The sequence below is a fragment of the Andrographis paniculata genome, unplaced genomic scaffold (assembly GCF_009805555.1).
Source record: "Andrographis paniculata isolate CXL003 unplaced genomic scaffold, ASM980555v1 Contig37END, whole genome shotgun sequence".
In the NCBI taxonomy this organism is placed as follows: Eukaryota; Viridiplantae; Streptophyta; class Magnoliopsida; order Lamiales; family Acanthaceae; genus Andrographis; species Andrographis paniculata.
Genome location: NW_026137570.1, coordinates 1,130,870 through 1,154,730, shown reverse-complemented (window position 1 = coordinate 1,154,730; position 23,861 = coordinate 1,130,870). Strand labels below are relative to the sequence as shown.

The window sequence follows — 23,861 nt, the reverse complement described above, 5'->3', positions numbered from 1 at the left end:
ATTTTTTCTTTTTAACCTTTTCTGTTCAATCGAGCCAAGGATAAAAGAAACCTAACTGCTGTTGCCGACTTGCCGCTGCTTCAATCAATTGATCCTCCAAGTTCTCGTTGAGGAGCTATTTCTTCTTCTTCATCATCGTCTTCCTCGGGTAAGTAAGAACGTACTGTATTCGATAGTTCCTATCCCTTTCGTCGGTGCTTGATTTAGTGCGTATGGATTGCTTGCTTGCTTGTAAAATGGTTAATTGATGAGCTGCTTCCATCCACATCTAGAGTCTTCGATTTTGCCATTTCTGGAAGCAATCCATAATTATGGTTTTGGTGCTGTCTGTAGACGATAGTGAGTTAGTGATAGGAATTCAATAATTAGTTTTCTGATAAAGTCGTCAAAATGGGTTGAGCCTGTCTGGTTGTCCGTCCCGCACTTTTAGGGAGAGTTAGAGTTGTAATTTTTCAAGTCCGTTAAAATGCGGGCTTAAATGGGCCAACTGCGTGGGTCGCGGGTTGAGGGTGTGTTAGCTTGTAGTGGGGTGGGCTAGCCAGCGGTCAAGTAAATATAATAATTAATACTCACTTGTCTAACTAAATGTATTTTTTTACTATTTTTTATTATCATATTAAAAAATTATAATGAAACTAATCAAATATTAATATAAGAATATATTTTATTTTTTTTATAAATTACAAACATATCATTATAAATAAATTAATGAATAAAATAAAATTTAGATTATCATTAGCTTAAATAAATTATCAATATGTTGTTTTTCTTCTCTAATTATATTATTCATGACATTGTTATTTGTTTCGATTTTTCATCATTTTTTTTGTTCGTCTTCCATTTTATTATTTTATAATTTTACAAATTTATAAAATTAATTATGATTTATTTTTAAAATAAAGTATTTTTAATTATTAATTTTTTTAAATACACTAATTAATAATATTTAGAATTGAGAATTTTTATATTTTTTATTTATTTTAAAATATTTATTATTTAAATTTTATAATAAAACTATTTTTAGCTATTTTTAAATATTAATTACAATATTTATATTATTAATATTTTTAAAAAGCCTGTGGGCTAGCCCGCTTAACTCGCCATCCGCCAGTGGGTTGGTTGGGCTGATGAAATTTTGATCTGCTCCGCCGTGGGTAGGCCCGCAAACAACCCACTTATTTGCGGGTTAGGGTGGGTTGTGGGCCAATCCGCCCCACTAACTCGTTTTGACCGGTCTAGTTTTTTCAGCCGACGTTTTGTTGTATAGCAAAAATCTCAATTTTTTTTTGTTTTTTTTTTTTTCTCATTCAAAAATATTTTTCAAAATTAATAATAATAATTTATCATGTTTTGTTTTACCGTTAAAATTTCAACCGGTTGTATTCAATATAGATTTTATTTCAGGGTGTGTTTGTTTGGGGGTTTGGATTTTAAGTTGGGATTTGAATAGTAAAAATTTTTAATTTGAATAGTTGTATGATGTGATGTTTTGAATGTAAAATTTATTTTTAGTTAATATAAAAAATAAAAAATATATGTTTGATTTGATATTTTTTATGGAAAAAATGGGATGAATAGTGGAAATCTAATCCAATCCCCAAAACAAACACACCCTGAATTTTATTGGACTCCGGTGTATTCAATTCAAATTTTTAATTTTTTTTTTTAAATTTTGGTGTATTCAATCAAGATTTTTAAAAAATAAATAATAATAATAATAATAATAATAATAATTTTCCCCTAATTACGATAATCGATTTCATCGAAATGTAGTGGCAACTTGTCGGGTAAAAGGAATCTTCATGAATTAGAAGAAATGCAAGTTGTGTTATTTTAATGTTTAAGAAGTTTGGTAGGTTATTATTAACTACGTAAAAATTTATTAAAATATTACTATTTTATTATTTTTAAAATATTTTACAAAATAAAATAATTTGTTTTTCCATTACTAAAAATCACTCGAATGGTTTTTAATGGTAAAAGTCTCTGACAAAGCAAAAGCAAACACATCTACACTCAGCTGACAGAATCAGAATCCGAACAAAGGACGACTTATTTTTAAAAATATTATATACGGTACCCATTTTTTTTAAATATTAAAAAAAATATCCATATTGTACTAAAATTTAAATATAAAAAATAGATATAACAAATATATATTCTGATACCCTACTAAAGTTTTAGTATCAATATATATTATTTTATACTTTCTCCGTCCCATATAATTTATTTATATTTTATATTTTCGTCCGTCTAATATAATTTGTTATTTTTATTTTTGAAAATATAATTATGCACTTTAATCGCATTTTAAATTTTAAATTTTATAATTTTCTTAATTTTAATTAAACTATTTACTTATCTTAATTTTAATCTATAATTATTTTTACTAATATATTTCTTAATTACTTACTGATTATACTTTCTCGTGTCTACATATTACATGGGATGGAGGGAATACAAAATACTAAAATTAAAAATAATAATTCTAATATTAATATATTAACTTATTATTATAAATTGATATACGGAATACTAAAGTATTAAAAAGGATACACTATTTTTTTTTTGTGTTTAGACCAAAATATCAAACTTATTTCAATATATGGTCAGGATCAACTATATTTTTTATAATAATAAAAACTAATAAAAAATTTTAATATACCAAAAGTTTTGTTATATCAAAATTTTAATATATTTTTTTAAAAATAAATAGATTATAATAATTTCAACTTGGGTATTATTATATAAATAAACATTATTTATTTATTTTATTATTATTATTACATATGTAATTTATTATTATTATTATTATTATTATTATTATTATTATTATTTTGACGGTGCTTTTCAAAAGCTTTTCAACTACGGTCGGCTTCTACAATGGCGTTATAAATCTCTACTCACTTCCCCACAGTTTCCTTCAAATCTCCCTTTCTGTTCTTGCAGATCGATCGATCAATCGATAATGGCGTCGACTGTACTGGTGACCGGCGGTGCAGGTTACATTGGAAGCCACACCGTGCTCCAGCTACTTCTCGGCGGTTACAAGGCGGTTGTCGTCGATAACCTCGACAACTCTTCCCAGATCTCCCTCAAACGAGTCCAGGAGCTCGCCGGCGACCATGGCTCCAATCTCGTTTTTCACAAGGTCTTCTATTTTGTTATTTTCAATAGATTCACCGTATTTTTCCTCCACTGATCTTGAGATGCTCTCCAGTTCCCGCGTGATCCTATCCTTATATTTATTTTTTAATCTCTGCTGTTTTTGGTGTCGATAGAGAGTGTTCTGTAGAGTTGTAGAACTCTCTGGAAGTGAATTTCTGTTGTATTCAGTTTGATTGACTGACGATAGTAAATAGAGTTTGCTTTTTGTTTTGATCTGTGTAGTGTTCTTCTTATTAGATGCAAAGATTTCAAAGATTTCTGATCTGATTGGGTATTTGATAAAATTGTAGTTTTGCTTGATGTTCGTTTGTTGATTAGATCTTGGGGCTGCATCCTGCATGCCCTGACATCCATTGGAGTAGAGCTCTTCCTGAGTTCGATCAAGTTCAAATTCGATCCAATCACTACTCCAGAGCTGAGTCAAACTTGAGTTTGAGCCGAGAAGTACTCGGCTTGGCTTGGCTTGTTTGCCTGAGCTTGGCTGAATTCGAGTTTGAGCCAAGAAGTACTTGGCTTGGCTTGTTTGCCAGAGCGCAGTCAATTCTAGTTAGATCGAAGAAGTACTTGGCTTGCTTGCTCAAAATTGACTTTGAGCGAAGAATCACGTTGCGTGGCTCATGAGCGGTTTGAATTTTTAGCGTACAACTAATTGTTTATAATTTAGTAATTTATAATAGTTGAGTAATTTTTTAGTTGAAACTCGAGCCAAGAAATACTTGGCTTGGCTTGTCTGCGTGAGCTCGGTTGAATTCTAGTTTGAGCCAAGAAGTACATGGCTTGGCTTGTCCGCCTGAGCTCAGTCGAACTCTAGTTTGAGCCAATAAGTACATGGCTTGGCTTGGCTTGTCTGCCTGAGCTCAGTCGAACTCTAGTTTGAGCCAATAAGTACATGGCTTGGCTTGGCTTGTCCGCCTGAGCTCAGTCGAACTCTAGTTTGAGCCAATAAGTACATAGCTTGGCTTGAGCTCAGTCAATTCAAGTTAGATCGAAGAAGTACTTGGCTTGCTTGCTCAAATTTGACTTTGAGCGAAGAATCATGTTGCGTGGCTCGTGAGTGAGTTTGATTTTCTAGTGTATGACTAATTGTTTATAATTTAGTACTTCTAAAATAATTGAGTTATATTTTAGTTGAAACTCGAGTATACTAATGGTTAATATATACTCATTGGCTCATCTTGACTTGTTTGAAGTCCTAATTCATTCAATGGTTGAATTTATATACAACTACGGATTTTTGACTTGTATAATGTGATTCTTGGTGTTGCGTTGCAGATTGATCTCCGGGACAAACCGGCGCTTGAGAAGCTCTTTGCTTCTGAAAAGTGAGTATTTGCGTGATCATGTTATTTGATTTTATAGTTCTCAATACCGGCATCTGCTTCTGGAATCGACTGGAGAATGAAACATACTATAGTTGATGATGTGGATCATATTCTTCTTTTTCGAGTATGGTTCTTGTTGGGGTTGGAACAGTTTAGGAAGTGGTCGATCCAAAATGCATTTCTCTAGGTGATAGTGTTTCTATGAAAACTAACTCTTCAAGATATTTTCGCAGAAATTAATCGGGAACAGATCTCTTTACCAAGTTGAAGGAATTTTTTTTTTTTATATTGATGCTAACATTAGTTTATTTGTATTGTGTTTAATGAAGGTTCGATTCTGTTATTCATTTCGCTGGATTAAAAGCTGTTGGTGAAAGCGTGCAGAAGCCCTTGCTTTACTATGACAATAACCTCATCGGTACAATTACTTTGCTCGAAGTTATGGTCGCTCACGGATGTAAAAATGTATGGCCAAATTTCATTGCTGTTATTGTACATATTTACACACACACACACACGGATATGTGTATGTATTTCATGGTCTTGTATTTTTCGATTTATTCATTCAGCTCGTGTTTTCTTCATCGGCAACTGTTTACGGATGGCCGAAAGTGGTGCCTTGCACAGAGGAGTCCCCCATCAGTGCTATGAATCCTTATGGGCGTACAAAGGTATCGCATTAGTTACTTTTATTTAAAAAACATTTCTTAACAAATGCTCTCTGCCGGCTAACTTAAACTATCCCTTTTTCTTTACCAAAGCTTTTCATTGAAGAAATTTGCCGAGACATCTACCAATCCGACAAGTCATGGAAAATCATATTGTTGAGGTACTTCAACCCGGTGGGCGCACACTCAAGCGGGTACATAGGTGAAGATCCTCGTGGAATTCCGAACAATCTCATGCCATTCGTGCAGCAAGTAGCTGTTGGTAGGCGACCTGCACTGACAGTCTTCGGAACGGATTATGGAACAAAGGACGGAACCGGGGTATCCATTTACGCTAAAAATTGGATCTTTAATTCTAGTTTTCGCAAATTCAATCATTTTTTATCCACCATTTTCATTTTCTCGAAGATTCAAGAATTGATATAAAGCATCAACTATGGAAGTCTCTGATTTTTTTTCAACTGCATCTGTGATTTTCAGGTACGAGATTATATCCATGTTGTTGATTTAGCAGATGGCCATATTGCTGCTTTGAAGAAGCTTTCTGACCCTTCTGTAGGTACGTATTCTGCGTCCACTGTTTTCCTTTGTTTCGTCTTTATTCTTTTTCTCCTCGTGAATTTCGCCTCTTTGACATTACTCAGATACGTTGACTCGATGTTGTTTAGTTTGTAGTAATATGTTGTGCATGTGCAATTAATTAGTACCTCTAACCATTACTGGCTCAATGACACAATGTTTTGTCCGAAAATTTTATAGAAATAGATGAGCCAATCTCGAGATTGAAAATTCCTTATATCATAAAAGAGCCTAGCCCGAGCCAAGCTTGCAAGCTGCTCGATTGAGCTTGAATTTAGGAAAATTTTGTTATTTTGCATTTTAATAGTAATATACTCTCTTCCTAGTAATGTTTTATTCTCTCTCCGTACCTTTTGAAAGGGGCATCTTGGAGTTTTGTAGTAAATTAAAAAATAAAAGTATTTTATTGGTTAGTGGAAGTGCATAAGAGATTTTGACATTTTTGCCTTTATATTTTGGTATTATTGTATAATTACTTTTATTAAAAAAGAAAATACATACTTTTGAGTGTGACGGACGAAAATAATAAAAAAGTATTTAGGATGTAAGGTCACATATCTAACAATGAATGTGCATTGAAATTCGTATTTTAGTACTTTTAAGTTAAAATAATAAAATATTTTATTAATATTGTGGGACTACATTTATTAAATAATGAAGCATGTTTACTAAAATGTTCGATTGAGAAAAATATATATTTTTTTCGTTTTCTTTGAAGAGTATTATGAGAATCAAGTGATTTGGCTTATTTAATACTTCCTCCTATCCATTAAATTTAGCACATTTGGGTGACGGAGTTTAAGAAAAATTAATGTTTTATTGAAAAAGGGATAGGTAGTCGAGAGTATTTTTGAAAATTCAGTTAAAAATTAAAATAAATGAAGAGAAAATTTTATAAAGTCAGTGGTATTTGTTGTAAATAAGTGTTGAATGAAAGATAATAATTAAACGTTGATTTGTTGACGTTGCCAAAATTAGTAATGAGATAAATTTAGCGGACGAACTGAAAAATAAAGTGAGAATAAATTTGGCGGACATAGGGAGTAGCATTTAGCTGATGTAGTTTCAAATATTTATATTTTTTGTTTTATTAAAATTTGCATTTTCTGGTAATTCCGTCGAAAACAAAACTGCAGGGTGCGAAGTCTACAATCTCGGAACCGGGAAGGGAACATCCGTGTTGGAAATGGTATCGTCATTCGAGAAAGTTTCCGGAAAGGTCAGTTCTTCAAGCTATAATACCCGGCCATCATCGTTGTGCTTAGTGCATTGACGACTCTTTTCTTTTTTTTAATCCCGACTGAACAGAAAATCCCGCTGGAGATGGCTGATCGACGCCCCGGTGATGCCGAGATCGTATATGCATCAACGGAAAAAGCCGAGCGCGAGCTCAACTGGAAGTAAGCATTTTCTAGCAAATCGCATCGCATTTCGATTATATAATTGCTTGCTCGTAACGTAAAATCTTTACATTTTTATCGACCCGGTTTGTCTTCTCACTCGATTGTTTGTGCGAAAGGGCGAAATACGGGATCGATGAGATGTGCCGCGACCAGTGGAACTGGGCCAGCAAGAACCCGTACGGCTACGAGCCGCCGGCGGCGCTGGAGAAGTGAACTTGAGGAAAGGTGGAGTATGGGTTTGGTTCTTATCTCCCCTTTTGCTATATTTGTGATTTTTGTGTTTTGTGTTTGTTGTGTTGTGTTTTTGAGTAAAGAAAAGACATGAGTTGGTTTTTGTTAAGGAAGGCAATAAAATGCAAGAACAGTTTACAGTCGCTTTTGTTGTTATAAGGGTTTTGTTCTGGTCGATTTATATTTATTACATCTATTTTAACATTATTATTATGGGAAAATTGCAAAAACTCTATTATTGTTTTTATTTGTTTCGATAGTAATATATATTTTACATATTTGCAAAAGTAGTTATTTTTATTCATTGGTCGGGTATAATTGCTCTTGGTGTGAACTAAACACGTTGTCAAATGACAAAAATAATTACAAAAATGATAATTTGGCATATGGTGGGTTTTTTTTTTTTTTTTTTTGGCAATTTTCTATTATTATTATTATTATATCTGTCAAATTTGATTAGAGGGATGGATTAGCTCTAAATCTGCCATAGAAAGAAAATAAGTGGGTTGTTTGTGTATCGATTTATGGCGAAAAAATTTAGTCAATCCAATTCAGTTAACTAAATATTAAAAAATATATATTAATGTTATAAGTATTTTCATAATTAACATCTAAAAAAGTTTTAAAATAGTTTTATAGTGGAATTTAAATAATAAATGTTTTAAAATAAATAGCTAATATAATAAATTTTAAATATAATTAGTCGATGTATCTAAAAAATAATAATAGCAAAAACTAAAGAAAAACTATAGTTAATTTTACTAACCTGCCAATAGATTCTAGAATAAGAAAACTATAAAATAATAGTAAAATATGAAAGACAAACAAAATAAAAGATGAAAAATTGAAATAATTACGAGATTAACATTGATAACATTTCAATAGAAGAACAATAATCATAAAAAGTATTCTTTTCGTTTTAAAACAATAGTCCAGTTTTTGTCATTTTCGTCTCTCTCAAAATAATAGTCTCGTTTAACTAGTTTCACAATAATGGCATAAAGTATGAGTATTTTAATCTTTTAGAAAAACATTTATACTTAATATCAATATAATATTATTATTCTTTAATTTTTGTATACATCTCAAATGTTCATATAGTTTTGGAATCGGAGGGAGTATTAGTTAATTGGTTTAAGCTAATGATAATATAACATAATTTTGCTCTTTATATTTTATTTATGAATTAATCATATATTTATAATTTATGTGAAAATAAAAAAATATTTTAAATATTAATATTTAATTATTTTTATTATAATAAAAAATACCATTTTATTTGTCCACTTCTAAGGATCATATTTATCTTTTTATACATAACAGTAAAAAAATTTTATATTTGTTTTTTTATATAAATATCTTTATTTTTTAATATTATAAAACACTATTAAAATTATTTTTAAAAATTTTTAAGTAGATAAGACCTTTAGAACTATTTTTAAATGTGAGTGACATGCCACAAAAAAGTGCAAATTATTACAAGTATTTGGCCTACTGGCTGACTCGTCACATACTTTCAATCCATAACCTACTTAAATTGACTTGTTTAGATCAACATTTTAATGGAATCGAAAAATTACGATCCAATTTTTTATAAAGTAAGACGGGCATTCAATCCATCAGCTCTAATTATTATTTAATCAATTTCTTGATAATATATAAATATATATATTTTTTAAGTACAAAGTATATTTTATATGGTATTATATTTCTAACATAAACAAACGGCTTTATTAGTATTTTATTTAAAGAGTAATATTTATATTGTCTGTAGTGTTACTTGCACATTAATTAACCAGAGATTATGATTTGGGTTTTTTTATTTTCTAGCATAACTACAAAGTATGTTTTATATGGTAAGTAATTACTTCCCGATTTAATTTTGTATTACAACTGGCATTCGGCATTGTATATATGGTAACAACGCACTAATTTTGTTTTTAATTCTTAACGGTAGGATTAAGACGATGATATATATATAGGCAGAAGTCGATTGCCCTTTTACACTTAACACCAGGCAGACGTTCATCGACGATTCAAGACGTTTGAGATAGATTTGAGAATCGAGAGGAAAGCCTCCTCCTCTGCTGAAATGGTGTCTGTAAGTAAGTTTAGAGTAGTTCTTTATTGTTTCTTTCGTTTTGTACGCAATTGCAAACGCTTATTTCTCTGTCAGGAATGTTGGTTCTTTAGAAATCAGATTCGATTATCAATCATATCTGTGGTTGGGCTCTCTCTCTCTCAAGTCTTTCTCTAATTTCATTGCCTGGACAGTTTTATTACTTTCTGGAATTCATAATTAGGGTTTTGACATATTCATTTACTTTATCGATATTTTCGTGCAGGTGAATTACAAAACCTAGATGCTTTCTATTTCTGGATTTTGTTTGGAAAATACGGTAAGGTAAACATCTGCTTCTACTATCTTGGCCTCTCAAGAAGCGCCTCTTTGGTACGTAGAATTCTCTAAGTTTATGCTATAAATTCATTTCTGTGGTTCTGTCATATTTTTGGTGAGAACCCTACACTGTAAATGTTTTAATTTATTCTCCGGTGCAATTCCTATGGTCTTTTGCATCTAAGAAAAACTCATTTTCATTGTCTCCTGGAAACGTTTTTTTGTCTCTTGCAATTAATTCATATGCAACTTTCTCTTAATCTTTAGGGATCAATTGCTATGTTATGCTATGCCATTGGTGCTGCAGATTTACATATTTATTCATAATATAAGTTTATTGCCCTGAAGTATGTGAGTTGTTTTTTAATCTTTGGTGGGATGTGTTTAGTTCTGGTTTTGGTTATTATTATGATTACTTTTATTACTCCATGTCCAATTCTTGGGATGGTTCTATGCCTGGCTTGGGTTTTAGTTTGTGGCTGGTCTGGCTCTAGGTTATGCTTGCGTATGCCTTGTCTGGGTTGGGTCAGGTTTGGATCTAGGTCTAGACCTGGATCTAAGTTGGGTTTGGGCTGGGCGTAGGTCTGGGTCTGGACTGGGTTTCGGGTGGGCTGGGGTTGGGTCTGGGCTTGGTCAGGTTCTGGATTTGGGTCTGGGCTGGGTCTGAGTCTGGGTTGAGTCTGGGGCTGGGTCTTGGTCTGGTCTGAGTCTGGGTTTGGGTTTGGGAATTTCCTAGGCGTGGGCTTGGGCTGGGTCTGGGTTTGGTTCTAGGTTGGGCCTTGGCCTGGGTCTTATCTGGGTCTGGATCTGGGGCAGGGCTGGGTTCGGGTCTGGTTTGGGTCTGGATTTGGGTTTGGGTTCTAGATCTAGTTTATGCTGAGTTTGTGGGGTTCTAAAGGGGACTTATCTCATAATTCCTTCTTATTTTCTAGTGGAATAATACATTTACATATGTTATCTGTTCTTCTACAATTCTCTCATTTCAGTTTTAGGCTCTATATCTGTAACTTATATAAAACATATTCTTAGTTTTCATGGTAGATGATTGAGTAACTCTTACAAGATTTGTTTTCATCACTGTTTCCAAAGATTCACAATAAATCACAACAATCAAATTTTCGAAAAGGAATGTTTTAATTTGTTTTTCATTTGTAACTATGTAACAATTTTTATGAATTTGAAGTAGTTGACTATGTCATTGTTATGGTTTTCCAAAGTAGTTCTTGTTTTAAGTTTGTTTTCTATCCATAATTGATTTTTGCCCCAAAGTATTCTAATTTTTTTTTTTAACCTTTATAAAAATGGAATGGAAATGATTTTTTTCTTTTCAACTTGGGTTTGTGTTCGGTTGGCTTGAGCTGGATCTTGGTTTAGGCTGAGGGGTTTGGGCTGAGTTTGGGTTTTGTTCTGGGCTGGATCCGGGGTGGGCTGGGGTTGGTTCTGGGCTTCGCCAGGGTCTGGATTTGGGTCTTGGTCTGGTCTGGGTTTGGCTCTAGGCTATGCCTGGGCCTGTGCTTGGGCTGGGTCCAGATCTGGGTCAAGGCTCGCTTGGGTCTTGATCAGGTCTGGATCTGGGGCAGGGCTGTGTTTGGGTCTGGTTCTGGTCTGGTTCGAGATCTCGTCTGGATTTGGATCTGAGTTTAGTCTGGGTCTAAGCTGGGTCTTGGTTTGGGTCTAGGTCTGTATTTGGATTTTGGTATAATATTTGGGAGGAATAATACATTTACAAATGTTACATTTTGTGGTTTATTTATAAATCTTCCCATTAAGTTTTTAGGCTCTATGTGTAATTATTACCTTGTATAAAACATATTCATTGTTTTCATGGCAAATGATAGCGCCATATGAATCAGATATCATTTGGCATTGAATCATTTTACAAAGTAGCTCCCTATTTAAAGTTGATTTTCTGTCCAAAAATGCATTTTTGCCAAATTTTCAAACATGACTTCTTTTTCAGCTTTGTTCACTTCCCCACAATGCTTCCAAGTTCTCTTGACCTATTTTCTGATCAAATCTTTCTATTTTTATGAATGAGAAGAATGCTCCATTATCAGTGGTGCTAAGTATGTTTGTCTATTCCAATGCTGCTTAATCCTCTTGCTCTTGCTGCTGCCATTCTTCTTATAATGCAATTGTTTGATTGATTTGCACTCCCTATTCATTAAGTTCCATGAAAAAATCTGTTTGTTTGTTTGTTTTTAATTTTTATTTTTACATTTATATTAATCATTTGAGTTTACAATAACTTTACTACAATTATGCTGCAAGATGATGGAGCTATATGGTAAGGCAATAAATAGCTTTTATCACCAAGTACTTAATACAAAGGGCTTCTTTCAGGTTCATTCACCTGGAATCTGGATATGGAGGTGAATTGTATAACCTTTTGCCAATTATAGTGGGGTAAGAGGCTGTTTCTGTTCATTTGTTTCATTTTTATATTAGTTTATATTTTGCTTCTGTTCCTTTGTGTCATGCTGGTGGGCATAAAGTGGTTTGATGATTGACCAAACAAATCTCTAGTGAGGGGTTAAACATACATAATAATTTGTATTGTAATATTCATATCCAATCATCATTATTGACACTAATGGTTAGTTTGATAATTTTTATCTTTTTTTTACCAGAAGTGGGTCAGTGCACACTATCATTGTCAACTACTTGCCCTGGTCTGGAGTTCATTAAGCAAGAGGTATGTGGGATAAGAGTTATCTTTTGCGCCATAAATATGCTTCTCAAGTTAATGTTGGAAAATGTGTGCTTGTTTCTTCTCAGACATTCCATTTTGGACTAACGTACTCTTAACTCATTTGAGCATAAGATTCTTTAAAACAAGATTTTGGAACCAAGGTGGGCTATGCAAATATCAAAGCATCCAAGGTTGTATAATTCTCAGAGTCTGGCCATTTTGGTAGCATTTTTGTATCTAATCTTAACTATGGTAAATTTTGTGTATGTTTGAATCCCTCAAGGATACACAGTGTGAAATTTGTATTATTTCTGAAAGTGATGAGTATAAGTGAGAAACTATAACTATTTAAAATATTCAAAGTTTGATCCCAACCTTTTTACTCATGATGAAAGTTATAAAAGATTGGTAAAATAAATAGTGGTTAGGAATGTCAAATGCTTATCAACCCTTCAATTTCATTGTTGTATCCTTTTTTGATATGGTTTTTACTGCAGAAGCCTACAAATAATTTGAAAAGCAAATCTGTTTGAGGTGTTTGTGAAGTATTTTGGGTTATTTTATTAAATTTTTTGGTTGTCTTTTTACCTTATCATATAGGAGTTAATTTTTGATATCTCAGTATGAATCATGGTGCTGATAAGGAAAGAAGTAACTATTATTATGTTATGGGGTCTATCTAAAACTCATAAATGTGGTATTCAACCTATGTTCGATTGTAGTCATGATGATGTTTTCCTGCTACTATTTTTTCGAAAATGATCATGCATCCACTTCTCTCTTTTTTTTTTTTTTTTTTTTTTTTTTTTTTTTTTTTTTGCTTTTGATAATGCAGACATTGTGGGTACATATGATTGAAATTCTTTCTTTGTGAACTTAGAGGTTGCACTCACGGCAGTAAAGACAAGGTTTTTTTCATTTCTTTTCTACTTCTACATTGATGCTCTTTTAACATTGCTACTTGAATTTACCTATCATTTCAGCATATAAAAGGCGGGAATGCAAGGATTGGAATAGTTATGAAATCTTTCATATGAAGGGTGTGAGGTGTGCACAATTTAATTTTACTTTTACTTTCCATGGTTTGGTTTTGATGCAATAATCTTGTGATAATGGTTCTTTCTGTGATTTGTATACTCATTATGGTCCCTATTTTGAACATATTATGGATGTTAGTTTGAATCCATTCTGTTTGATCTATGTTTCTTTGTTTCCTTGATTTTCAGATATGAGATTTCTAATAATGTAAATTTTCAAGATTTTGAAACAGCCTTTGAAGTGGCTTTCATGGTTTTGACAATTGAAGTTATATTGAAGGTATGATTATCTCTCGTGTTATACTTGTTTTAAATAATCTTTCATAGTCAATCAGATATGAGATTTCTAATAATGTAAATTCCCAAGATTTTGAAACAGCCTTTGAAGCTGCCTTCATGGTTTTGACAATTGAAGGTGTATTGAAGGTACGATTATCTTTTGTGTTATACTTGTTTTAAATAATCTTTCATAGTCAATCAGATAAGAGATTCCTAATAATGTAAATTCCCAACATTTTGAAACAGCCTTTGAAGCTGCTTTCATGGTTTTGACAACTGAAGGTATATTGAAGGTACGATTATCTCTTGTGTTATACTTGTTTTAAATAATCTTTCATAGTCAGCGGAATATATTTAATGATTCCTGCATCAAAGGAGGTGCTGCAGTGCAGTCAACATAATATATTTAATGGTTTGTTTGTTTTGTTAGCGTGCCCAATAGTTTGTATGTATATTTGAATTGTGTACTTGCTATCTACTTTGAGCAAGCATGCTTGAAAGCTTGTATATTTGTTCTGATGTATACTTACTATTTGTTAGGGTGCATGCATCCCAAATGCCTGCATGACTTTTTTTGTTTATTTTATTTTTACTGTGATCTTATTATTTGTTGAAGGTAGATGTTCTTGGAAGGTTGCATATGTGCTTGACTGTAAGCTAATTTTGTGTTGTCTTCATATTTGTTCTTACCTTGTGCTTATCTTGTATTGGCGTCTCCAAAAGCTTGCACATTTGTTATGATTGTGCGTTTATTATCAGCTGGGAAAAGGTGCCTCAAAGCTTGCATTATTTTTTATTATTTATTGTGTGCTTATTAATTATTAGGGGCAGGTGTGCCAGAAGCTTGTAGCTTTGTTACACATATGTGCTTATATTATTGTTTAAGGGTTGGCATAGTGAAAACCTACATATTTATTTGGATTGTGCTGAATTTTTGTTGGGGCCATGAATGCCTCATAGCTTGTATATTTGTTTGGAATGTATGTTCTCTTTGTGTTGTGTTTGGTCGTGTCCACTATATATATCTATTTTCAGCATGTGCTTATGTCTTTTGGAGGTAGACTTTCTGCAATGTGTTTAATATCTTTCAATGCAATGTGTGCTTGAACTCTTGCATAGTTGTATTACTTATGTGCTTATTATTTGTTGTTAGCAAGTGTACTCAAAGTAAATACACACATCAAACACAATGTGTTATTAATTATAGGATCCCTTTGAATTGTATGCCTGTTTTTTGTTGGGACACAGTGCCTTAAATCGTGCATCATGTTGTGTTGGTGGCAAATGTGTTTAAAAGCCTACATATCACTGTTTTGACTAGTTTCTTGTTCATTGTCCTGTGGAAAGTGTGTTCAAAGTAAATACACACATCTAACACAATGTGTTATTAATTATAGGATCCCTTTGAATTGTATGTTTGTTTTTTGTTGGGACACATAGTGCCTTAAATCGTGCATCATATTGTGTTGGTGGCTAATGTGTTTAAAAGCCTATATATTGCTGTTTTGACTAGTTTCTTGTTCATTGTCATGGGGAAAGTGTATCCAAAAGCTATGGTCATGCTTGAAACTTTGGTCAACCTATGGCAATAAAAGAAATAGCTTTTGGTCACTAAGCACTTGTTGCAGAGTACCTCTTGCAGGTCATTTGCCTCGAGGTGTTGGTTTGATTGTGAAAGTTTTGCCAACATTCATGGATTTGAGACTCTATCTCTGTTTATTTATTTATCTGTTATTTTTTGTATATATTTTTATGTTGCTGTTTTGCTTCTGTGTTTTTGGTATAATGTTGGTGGACATAAAGTGAAGTGAGGTTTGACCATAAACCTTTTAGTGAGGGATTAAAATTCAAAATGATACGCATATTTATGCACATTCACATAGAAATGATGATCCGTGTATCTTTGCATCAATATTATTGACTCTTTGTTGGTTGGTGAGAGACTTGAATATGCTCTTCTCAGACGTGGTCAGTGCATAGCGTGGTAAACAGTATTGTTGTTAGCTTAGAGTTCACATGCTGCATCATATTTATACTTTGCAAGTTAATGTTGGAAATTTATTATTTCTACTTGATTTGGTAACAGAATTCGTGAGGTTTAAGGATGTTGTGAATGAGCTGAAATTTGAGAATCCTCATTTGAATGGGATGATATAGTGATTGATTCCAGAGACTTGGGCTTTTATTTAAAAATTAGATTTCTTTAGCGATCCCATTTATTTGTTTTAAATTGTTGGTGGTTTTTTGTTGTTGCCTTTACCATATCTGAAGGCCGGTGAGTATCAGGTAGCACAACCTTTGGTAAATTCAATTATATCTCATGACAGTTGGAGAGAACACTCAATTTGTTTCATGACAGCCTTCAAGAGGTTAAGGACCAATTTTATTATGCTGTCCTTTGTTTCTCTCTATCACTCTGGTTGTTTGCTATGCTAGTTTTTGTTACTGCCTTTTCCTTAAACCCTGTTGTTGGGGTTGGTGTGCTTGAAAGTTTGTTGTTCATTTATGTGCTGATTATTATTTTTGGGTAGGTGGGAGGCATTTGAAAGCTTGAATATTTGTTTTGACCGCGTATTTATCTTCTTTTAGGTCTGAACTTGCTCAAAAGCTTACATATTTGTTTTGATTGTGGTGCTAGTGTTTATTGAGGACTAATGTGTTTGAAAGCCTCCCTTTTTATTTTTGACTGTGCTTATCTGGCTGGGTAAGATTTGCTCGAATGCTTGTAATGCCGATTTGGTTGTGTACTTATTTTCTGTTAGAGGTAAGTGTATCTTAAACTCAATACAGTGTGTGGGTTGCCGATAAGCTTATCATCTGTTGGAGTTGGTGTTCCCAAAAGTTTGTATATATGCTTGGATTGTGAAGCACGGCTGATAGCCTGTATATTTGTTTTGAATTGTTATGGGCATCCATCCCTAAATGCCCGTGTAACTATTTGGATTGTGCACTTATTATTTGTTGGGGTAGTTGTGCCAGGAAGCTCGCATGCTTGTTTGGGTTGTGTTTGTTTTATGTTGGAGCAAGTGTGTTTGAAAGAAAAGCTTGCATATTTCTCATGATTGTATGCTTATTTTATGTTGCGGATGAAAATCTTTGAAATCTTGTATATTTATTTTGATTGTGTTTATTATCTCTGTTGTGGCAAGGGTACTTAGAAAACTTGCATAGAAGTATGAATGTGTGCTTACTATGTATTGAGAAGTATGTGCATATCTGTTCTCATACTGTGCGCTTATTAATTGTTAGTGGACATGCTCGAAACTTGTATATTTGTTTTTATTACATTTTTATTATCATTTGGGATTGCCCTATGGAATATGTTTTCTTTTTTGTTTTGCTTTTTACAGTGCTTATTTTCTATGGGGGACAGGCTTCTTTCTATGTGTGGTTATTATATCTATTGATCTTATGTGTGCTTAGAAACTTGTAGATTTACTTCTTGTGGGCTAACTATGTCCAAAAGCTTCTATTTTGATTGTGTGTTTATCTTTCTTGGACGTATATATGCTTGAAAGCTTGCATATATATATATATATTATTTTATCCAAATGTGAATTTTTATTTGAGATATGATGTACATGTTGTATGTTTGTTTTGGTTGTGTGCTTATTACTTGGGATAGATGTTTCCAAAAATATTTTGTGCTTGTTTTTTCTGTGGATTAGACATGTTAAGGCTCCGTTTAGACAGACCTGTTTGGTTTCACTAACCGTGTTTGTTCTGGGGATGCACCCATCAGTACTGTAATGATAAAATTCGGATCGTTCATCATGGTAGATGAGGATCGGATGGGTTAGATTGAAGAGGGTAGGGGGTTTAGATTGACGATGTTAGGGGTGGACAAAAAAATCAAACCGAACTGTCGATCCGTTGAATCGAACTGAATTTTCGGTTAACCAAGCAATTTTGGTTCGAATACAAATACTGTATATTTGATATTTGTTTGGTTCGATTTTGATTTTTTATATTTTTTTTGGTTGGGTTAACAAAATTAAATATATTTTAAAATTTATATTAATAATTATATTTGATTCGATTTTGGTTTTGTTTTAATTCAGATATTTAAAATATTTGGAAGTAGTTTTATTTAATTAAAATTTTAATATTAATATAATATTGTCCGCCTATGTTAGATTTTTTTTTGGGTTTTTTTCAAAATAAAAAAGATTAGTTATGGTAGTTACTAGGGTGGGTTTGTGATTTTGAATTGAGATTTGAATAGTTGTATTATCTTATATAAATAAGTGTTGATGTGATGTTTTGAATGTAAAATTAATTTTAGTATAATATAAAAAATGAAAAATAGGTGTTTGATTTGATTTTTTGGAAAGAAAAAATGGGATAACTAGTGTATTTAAAAAAATCCAATCCCCAAATAAACACACTATGGGAAAGTAAATGACAAACAATCAAAATTTGCATTTTCTTTGTATAGATATATATATATATATATTTGGTTTTTCTTCGACTCTTGTTTACTTATGTGTCTTGACTTTTTTATTTGGTTTTTCTTCGACTCTTGTTTATTTATGTGTCTTGACTTTTTTATTAAGGTGCGTTTGACAATTAGTAGATAGCTTTTAGCTCTTAGCTGATTCAATTAGTTGGTTTGAGTAGCTGATTCAATTAGTAGTTTATATTAAAGTGTTTGGTAAAACAACTGTTTTCATGTTAACTGTTTATACATAAAATGACTATTAAGGACATTAATATGTTATTTTTTAAAATATTTAATTTTGTTCATTTTGGTTTGAAACTTATGATAATTTTTGTTATTAATTATTGAAAATTTTAAAAATATTATAAAATATTTATTTCTATTTTTATTATTTAGATTTGAGAAAATTATTTTTACTAAAAAATAATAATTTTTTATTGAAATTATGTAAAATATAAAATGATAAATTTTTCGTATATATTTTTTTATTATGTTAATTATTGTTTTAATAATTATAAATAAATTAATAATTTTTTTTTTCTATTTAATTTAGTTTTAAAAATTTATATACTTTATAAATAAAATAATTTATGTGTAATAATTAATAATAGTAATTATTTTAAATTTACAAAAATAAAAATATAATTTAATAAATTAAATATATTAAAAATAATTAATAAATACTGCTATAAAAATATATTTATATGTATAAAATAAATAATTAAATTTTAAAGGTAAATAAGGAATAGCCAAAATTAAAATGAAAAAGGTATTTCAAAACGCTAGGTAGATGAATTTTGGATTAATTTACTAAACACCTAAATTAATTTTTTTACCGGTCAAACAGTTAAAAGCGGTTCAATAAGTAAAAGCTCTTCAAAATGTTGTTTCCCAAACACCCTCTAATTCCGTTTGCATTTTCATACTATTTTATCCTTATATTTTGATTTATAATCCAAGCTTGATTCAATTTGTGTAATTTCTCTTTAGCAGACTCCCATTTTATTCACCTAATCATTAAATACGAAATAATAGCATCATAATGGAGTTTCACCAATTTTTTGACTGATTATTTAGATCGTCCGAAAATTAAATATCCAAAAATTGAATACAACACATTCTCATGTATATAAAATAAATAATATTGATGATAACATAGCAGCAGCAGCAGCACCGACTTTATATTAATTTAAATTTTATCATATTTTGAACATTAAATGCATACCCTAATTTTAGATGTAACGTCCAACCAACAGCTCACAATTAAACATATGTTAAAAATCTATTATTATTATTATTATTATTATTATAAAATGACCCTCTTAATAATAGAGACTTTAGAAGTGAAGTAACAAAAACGAAAGCGAAGCATAGATAAATCGCATCGCGACCGGACTTTCTCTTCTCTGTCGATCTCGGGCGGGAGAGACGGAAACTGTAGATCGCGTTGCCTGCAACTTCGAGCCCTACTTTGGAGGTGAATGATTCGCTAATGTATTTTCGGTTAAGCAGGATTTGATTTGGTTGGCGTAATGTATTCTATATTTCTATTGCTTCCGTTTCAGTCCGAATTTTAATATACGTTTTCATTTTTGTGATTTTCATTTTCTGTTTTCTGAAGCTTAGTCGATGAAATTTGTATTCGTGGTTGGAGGCTAGGCAAGCGGTGTTCCTTTTTGTTTCGGAATTAGTATTCACTTGTTAAATTTGATTAATTTATTTGTTTTGATTGTCGTTTTAGGATGTGAATCGTTGGTGTTTTTAGATTTATCTGACAGATCCGAGCAGAGAGGGAAAATGTTCTACTGATTATGAATAAATGTTCGGAGTGTTTTCACTGTTTGTTGTATTGTGAGGGATATTTCTCATTGGATTGATTGAGTGGAGAAACCTACATTTTCCTTGCTGTAATTTCACCCAAATTAACTACAGACATCGGACCCCTTTTACTAGAAGTTTTTGGAAATCCTGGAGTTCTGGAAAATATTGAGAATATAGAAAAATTGATTATTTGATGTTACTTTTTGTGAGATGAAAAATGTATTTGATGCCATTTTTTTTTTATTTTATTATTTATAAATATTGAAAAAGTTCCTAAAGTGTCGATGGAAACATAACATAGGTTTTTTATGGCTCCAAAACTTGGAGGAATTTTTTTGGCTTGAAAGTATACCTTGTAGTATCATGGCTGGTTTTACACGTAAGACTTTACATATTGTAGAGCCATCAGGTTGGATGGTCTTCATGAATCATAATAGAAATGTAGAAAGAGGGGTTTTGACTTTTGAGAAACAAAGGTAGAGTGAGAATGGGCAGGTGAATATTTCATGGAACATATAGCCAAGTGCAATGGAAATTCGGATTTGATAGATGTTTGGAGTGCGTTTATTGCCTTTCGAGGCAAATAGAGCGTTCTAGACGGTTGCTATGGACGCGAAAATGTGGCTAGAGGTTTTTCGGGCCACTAAGGTTGAGCTTATTGAATTATAGTTGCTGTTCTACTCGGATGGTGTTTTGGCTTGCAAGCACCTGTATGTAGGCTTGGTCCTGAATCTTAAGCTTGATTTATACCCAATTTTTAGTTTATAAATACTAGATTTCGCCAGTTGGGTGGATTAGTCTCCCCGGTGACTGGTTACAGATTGGAGAAAGGGAGTTTCGAAAGATGGAACGGGAAAAAAGATGCATGTGTAGGTATCGAGTGTTTCCTTCTCTGTTTGGAGGGATAAACTCAAGTAATTTCAGTTTTTCTTGTGACTTAAAAACAAAAAAGGTTTCTTTAGATCAGTTCTTTGTTGCGATGTTATTCTTTCTGCGGTTTCTTCAATTACTGATTATCCAACACTATTGATCTTGTGTTTAATTGAAGTCATGTAAGAACATTATTGCCTTTTGTTGTAATAAAGGTAGGGATCAGCGAAAGCTGACTTGATTTTCATCAACTGTTTCATAAAGTGTGCTAGAGTAATAGTACCCGATTTTCCTTTTTATGGTGTTTGCATTAATTAGTGAATTTTAACCTTAATCATTTAATATGTTGCGATTTTGTGCAGGTGTAAGGAGCACAATTTCAGACATAAAATCCAGTTATGTCGTCATCAACTGAAATTATTGATCCTACAGATCCTATCGTATCGGAGAGGGAAAATTTTTACCTCTCAGGACCTTTGCACCTCACCACAGTTAACTGGTATGACCTATGCTCTACAATGTTTGTGTTCTTTGCCGATCAATTATGGATTCATGACCATTCCAAGCTGCTCTATCTTATATCCGGTATCCATACATGAGATCTGATATGCTATCGTGTTTCTAAGCTCGATTTTATTCTAACTCTTGATCTAATCAAATTTATCAGTAAATTCAAGTTGAGTACAAGTAGCAGTATTCTCAGGCCTGACTACATTTTTTGTATGATGCTTGAGCTCGAGCTCGAGTTCAAGATCATCAAACATACTTGATAAAAGCTCAGAATAATGCAAGTTTTGGGACTTGGATTCTGTAGACTTAAATTTTTTTTATTACTTTTGTAGTACAATACTTGTTTGTTTGAGTTAGCCGCTCGAAGCACCATCGGAGCCTTGACGTTACTTGACTTGTTAATCATCCTTTAAGATTGTAGCAGAAATCCAGAACACGATTTTGTGGAACAGTCGAGATTCTTTAAGATTTGGATTATGAGTTTACGGTTTGAGAATAGTAAAAATGTGTCTCGAAATGGTGTCTGAAAATAGGTGTTTGATGCAATATTTGGTATGAAAAATTGATTTTTTTGTTACCATGTGTGTTTGATATGACAGTTTTGGAAAGGAAAAAATTTGTTGAATAACACGAAACCAAAGATCGACTTTAAAGAAACATATAGGGTGTGTTTGTTTGTGGGTTTGGATTTTTGAATAGTAAAAAATTGAATTTGAATAGTTGTTTGATGTGATATAAATAGAGGTTGATGTGGTGTTTTGAGTGTAAAATAAATTTGTAGTAAATTTGATATCTTTCTAGAGAAAAAAAGAATCTATATAGTAAAAATCTGTGCTAAAACCTACAAAAAGTACACAACCATAGAGGATTCGGAAACCTTGTTTAAATCTGTTTTTCTTACACAAGTATTTCGCAGGGCAGATCCCGACCACCGAAGGTCCGTTGCTGCATGCATGGTTCAAAGTGTATACATTCTGGAACGAGACCGCCAAGAGAAACGAGATGAGACCCGAGCCCTCGCCCCTCCATGGTGGAAGTCCTTCGATTTTCAGATATATAAGCTGCTCGTCGACAACGCAGACCGTAGCATATTCGGCGCTATATTTCAACTCGCGCCAACGGAGTCGGTCGAAAATCACGGCGAAGCTCCGCGCTACGTGATTGCTTTCCGAGGCACGATAACGAAAGGAGACGCCGTCGCACAAGACATCGAACTCAACGTCCAGATCCTCCAAAACCGTCTGCATCAGACACCCCGGTTTGAGGCAGCAATACAAGCCGTCCGACACGTCGTCGCAACGTTCGGGAGCTCCAATGTCTGGCTAGCCGGGCATTCCCTCGGCGCCGCAATGGCGATGCTTGCCGGGAAGACCACGGCGAGGACAGGCGTTCTCCTCGAGTCGTTCCTGTTCAACCCGCCCTTCGTTTCCGCCCCGATCGAGAGGATTCAGGACAAGAAGGTGAAGCATGGGATTCGATTTGCGGGGAGCGTGATAACCGCCGGGCTCGCTCTGGCATCGAAGAACCGAACCGACCGTTCTTCCGACGCTTCGTTTACCGCGCTGGCGGCGTGGGTCCCGGGCTTGTTTGTGAATCCGGCCGACGACATATGCTCGGAGTACGTGGGGTACTTCGAGCACCGAAAACGGATGGAGGATATGGGAGTCGGGGCGATCGAACGGCTGGCGACGCAGCACTCGATCGGAGGGTTCTTGATGAATGCATTGGGCCGGCCGGCCGGAGGAGACCCGGTTCATCTTATTCCGTCGGCGACGGTGTCGGTGAACCGTTCTCCGGCGAGGGACTTCAAGGATGCTCATGGAATACATCAATGGTGGAGAGAGGATCTTCGTTTGGATACAAAGACTTACACTTTCAAGTGATGGTATGATTCTTACCCTCTCTCTCTATATATATATCAATTTAGTTGAAAATATGTGGGAATTTTAGGTGAAATATGAGGATATATGTTGTGTTTTTTTTTGGATTGAAACAAGATTTGTTCGTAAATATATTCACTTCTATTTCACGGGCTTTTGTTTAGACACATGTTCTGTTTCTGTAGGTCGATTTTACCAAATTTTATTAATTACATCATGTATTTTTCGAAAAGAATACACATTTTTTATTCTAAAAAGGCCATAAAATAATATTTTAATATCAAATTTAAACTAAATTATTTCAAATTTAACCAAAAGATAAAAAAAAATTAGAATAGTAAAACGTTAATATTAAATATAATTGTAGATGAATATTGACAAAAATTTCAAACCTTGTCGGTGGAAATGTCATTCATTGACTCAAACATGTAGGTTTTGTTTGTCTGTGGATTTTTGTACGTGGATTTTAGTTATTGGGTTTGAATTTTTTAATAGTAAGAAGTTAAATTTGAATAGTTATTTGATGCGATATAGATAAAGGTGGTTGATATAATATTTTGAA

General features: G+C 32.9%; 2 protein-coding genes and 1 long non-coding RNA gene across 18 annotated transcripts; all 3 read left to right on the top strand.

Moving 5' to 3' along the window:
* Window positions 1–30: 30 nt before the first annotated feature.
* On the top strand, window positions 31–7,514 carry LOC127250538 (UDP-glucose 4-epimerase GEPI48-like). 2 transcript variants are annotated; one of them, XM_051273868.1, is made up of 10 exons: window positions 31–148; window positions 2,950–3,151; window positions 4,441–4,490; window positions 4,820–4,955; window positions 5,060–5,161; window positions 5,252–5,479; window positions 5,639–5,717; window positions 6,874–6,956; window positions 7,046–7,137; window positions 7,257–7,514. In XM_051273868.1, exons 2-10 carry the CDS (start codon window positions 2,969–2,971, stop codon window positions 7,351–7,353), a joined length of 1,050 nt encoding a protein of 349 aa, XP_051129825.1. In that variant the 5' UTR covers window positions 31–148; window positions 2,950–2,968; the 3' UTR covers window positions 7,354–7,514. The 2 variants fall into 2 exon arrangements, with proteins under 2 accessions (XP_051129825.1, XP_051129824.1); XM_051273867.1 differs by lacking the exon at window positions 31–148 and having other exon boundaries at window positions 2,872–3,151.
* Window positions 7,515–9,177: 1,663 nt separating this feature from the next.
* LOC127250131 (uncharacterized) lies at window positions 9,178–14,682 on the top strand. Of its 13 annotated transcripts, none has more exons than XR_007838555.1 (9): window positions 9,178–9,476; window positions 9,717–12,175; window positions 12,400–12,464; window positions 12,548–12,652; window positions 13,297–13,343; window positions 13,445–13,508; window positions 13,688–13,778; window positions 13,878–13,924; window positions 14,024–14,682. It is a non-coding gene; the product is annotated as an uncharacterized LOC127250131 (long non-coding RNA). The 13 variants fall into 13 exon arrangements; XR_007838548.1 differs by having other exon boundaries at window positions 9,179–9,476; window positions 12,548–12,622; window positions 13,297–13,369; XR_007838546.1 differs by having other exon boundaries at window positions 9,179–9,476; window positions 13,297–13,369.
* Window positions 14,683–19,549: 4,867 nt separating this feature from the next.
* LOC127250718 (GDSL esterase/lipase At4g10955) lies at window positions 19,550–23,448 on the top strand. Of its 3 annotated transcripts, XM_051274131.1 has the most exons (3): window positions 19,550–19,695; window positions 21,272–21,408; window positions 22,336–23,448. In XM_051274131.1, the coding sequence occupies exons 2-3, from the start codon at window positions 21,308–21,310 to the stop codon at window positions 23,300–23,302; spliced, it is 1,068 nt and encodes a 355-aa protein (XP_051130088.1). In that variant the 5' UTR covers window positions 19,550–19,695; window positions 21,272–21,307; the 3' UTR covers window positions 23,303–23,448. The 3 variants fall into 3 exon arrangements, with proteins under 3 accessions (XP_051130088.1, XP_051130089.1, XP_051130090.1); XM_051274132.1 differs by lacking the exon at window positions 19,550–19,695 and having other exon boundaries at window positions 21,273–21,408; window positions 22,341–23,448; XM_051274133.1 differs by lacking the exon at window positions 19,550–19,695 and having other exon boundaries at window positions 21,286–21,408; window positions 22,326–23,448.
* The last annotated feature ends 413 nt before the right edge of the window (window positions 23,449–23,861 follow it).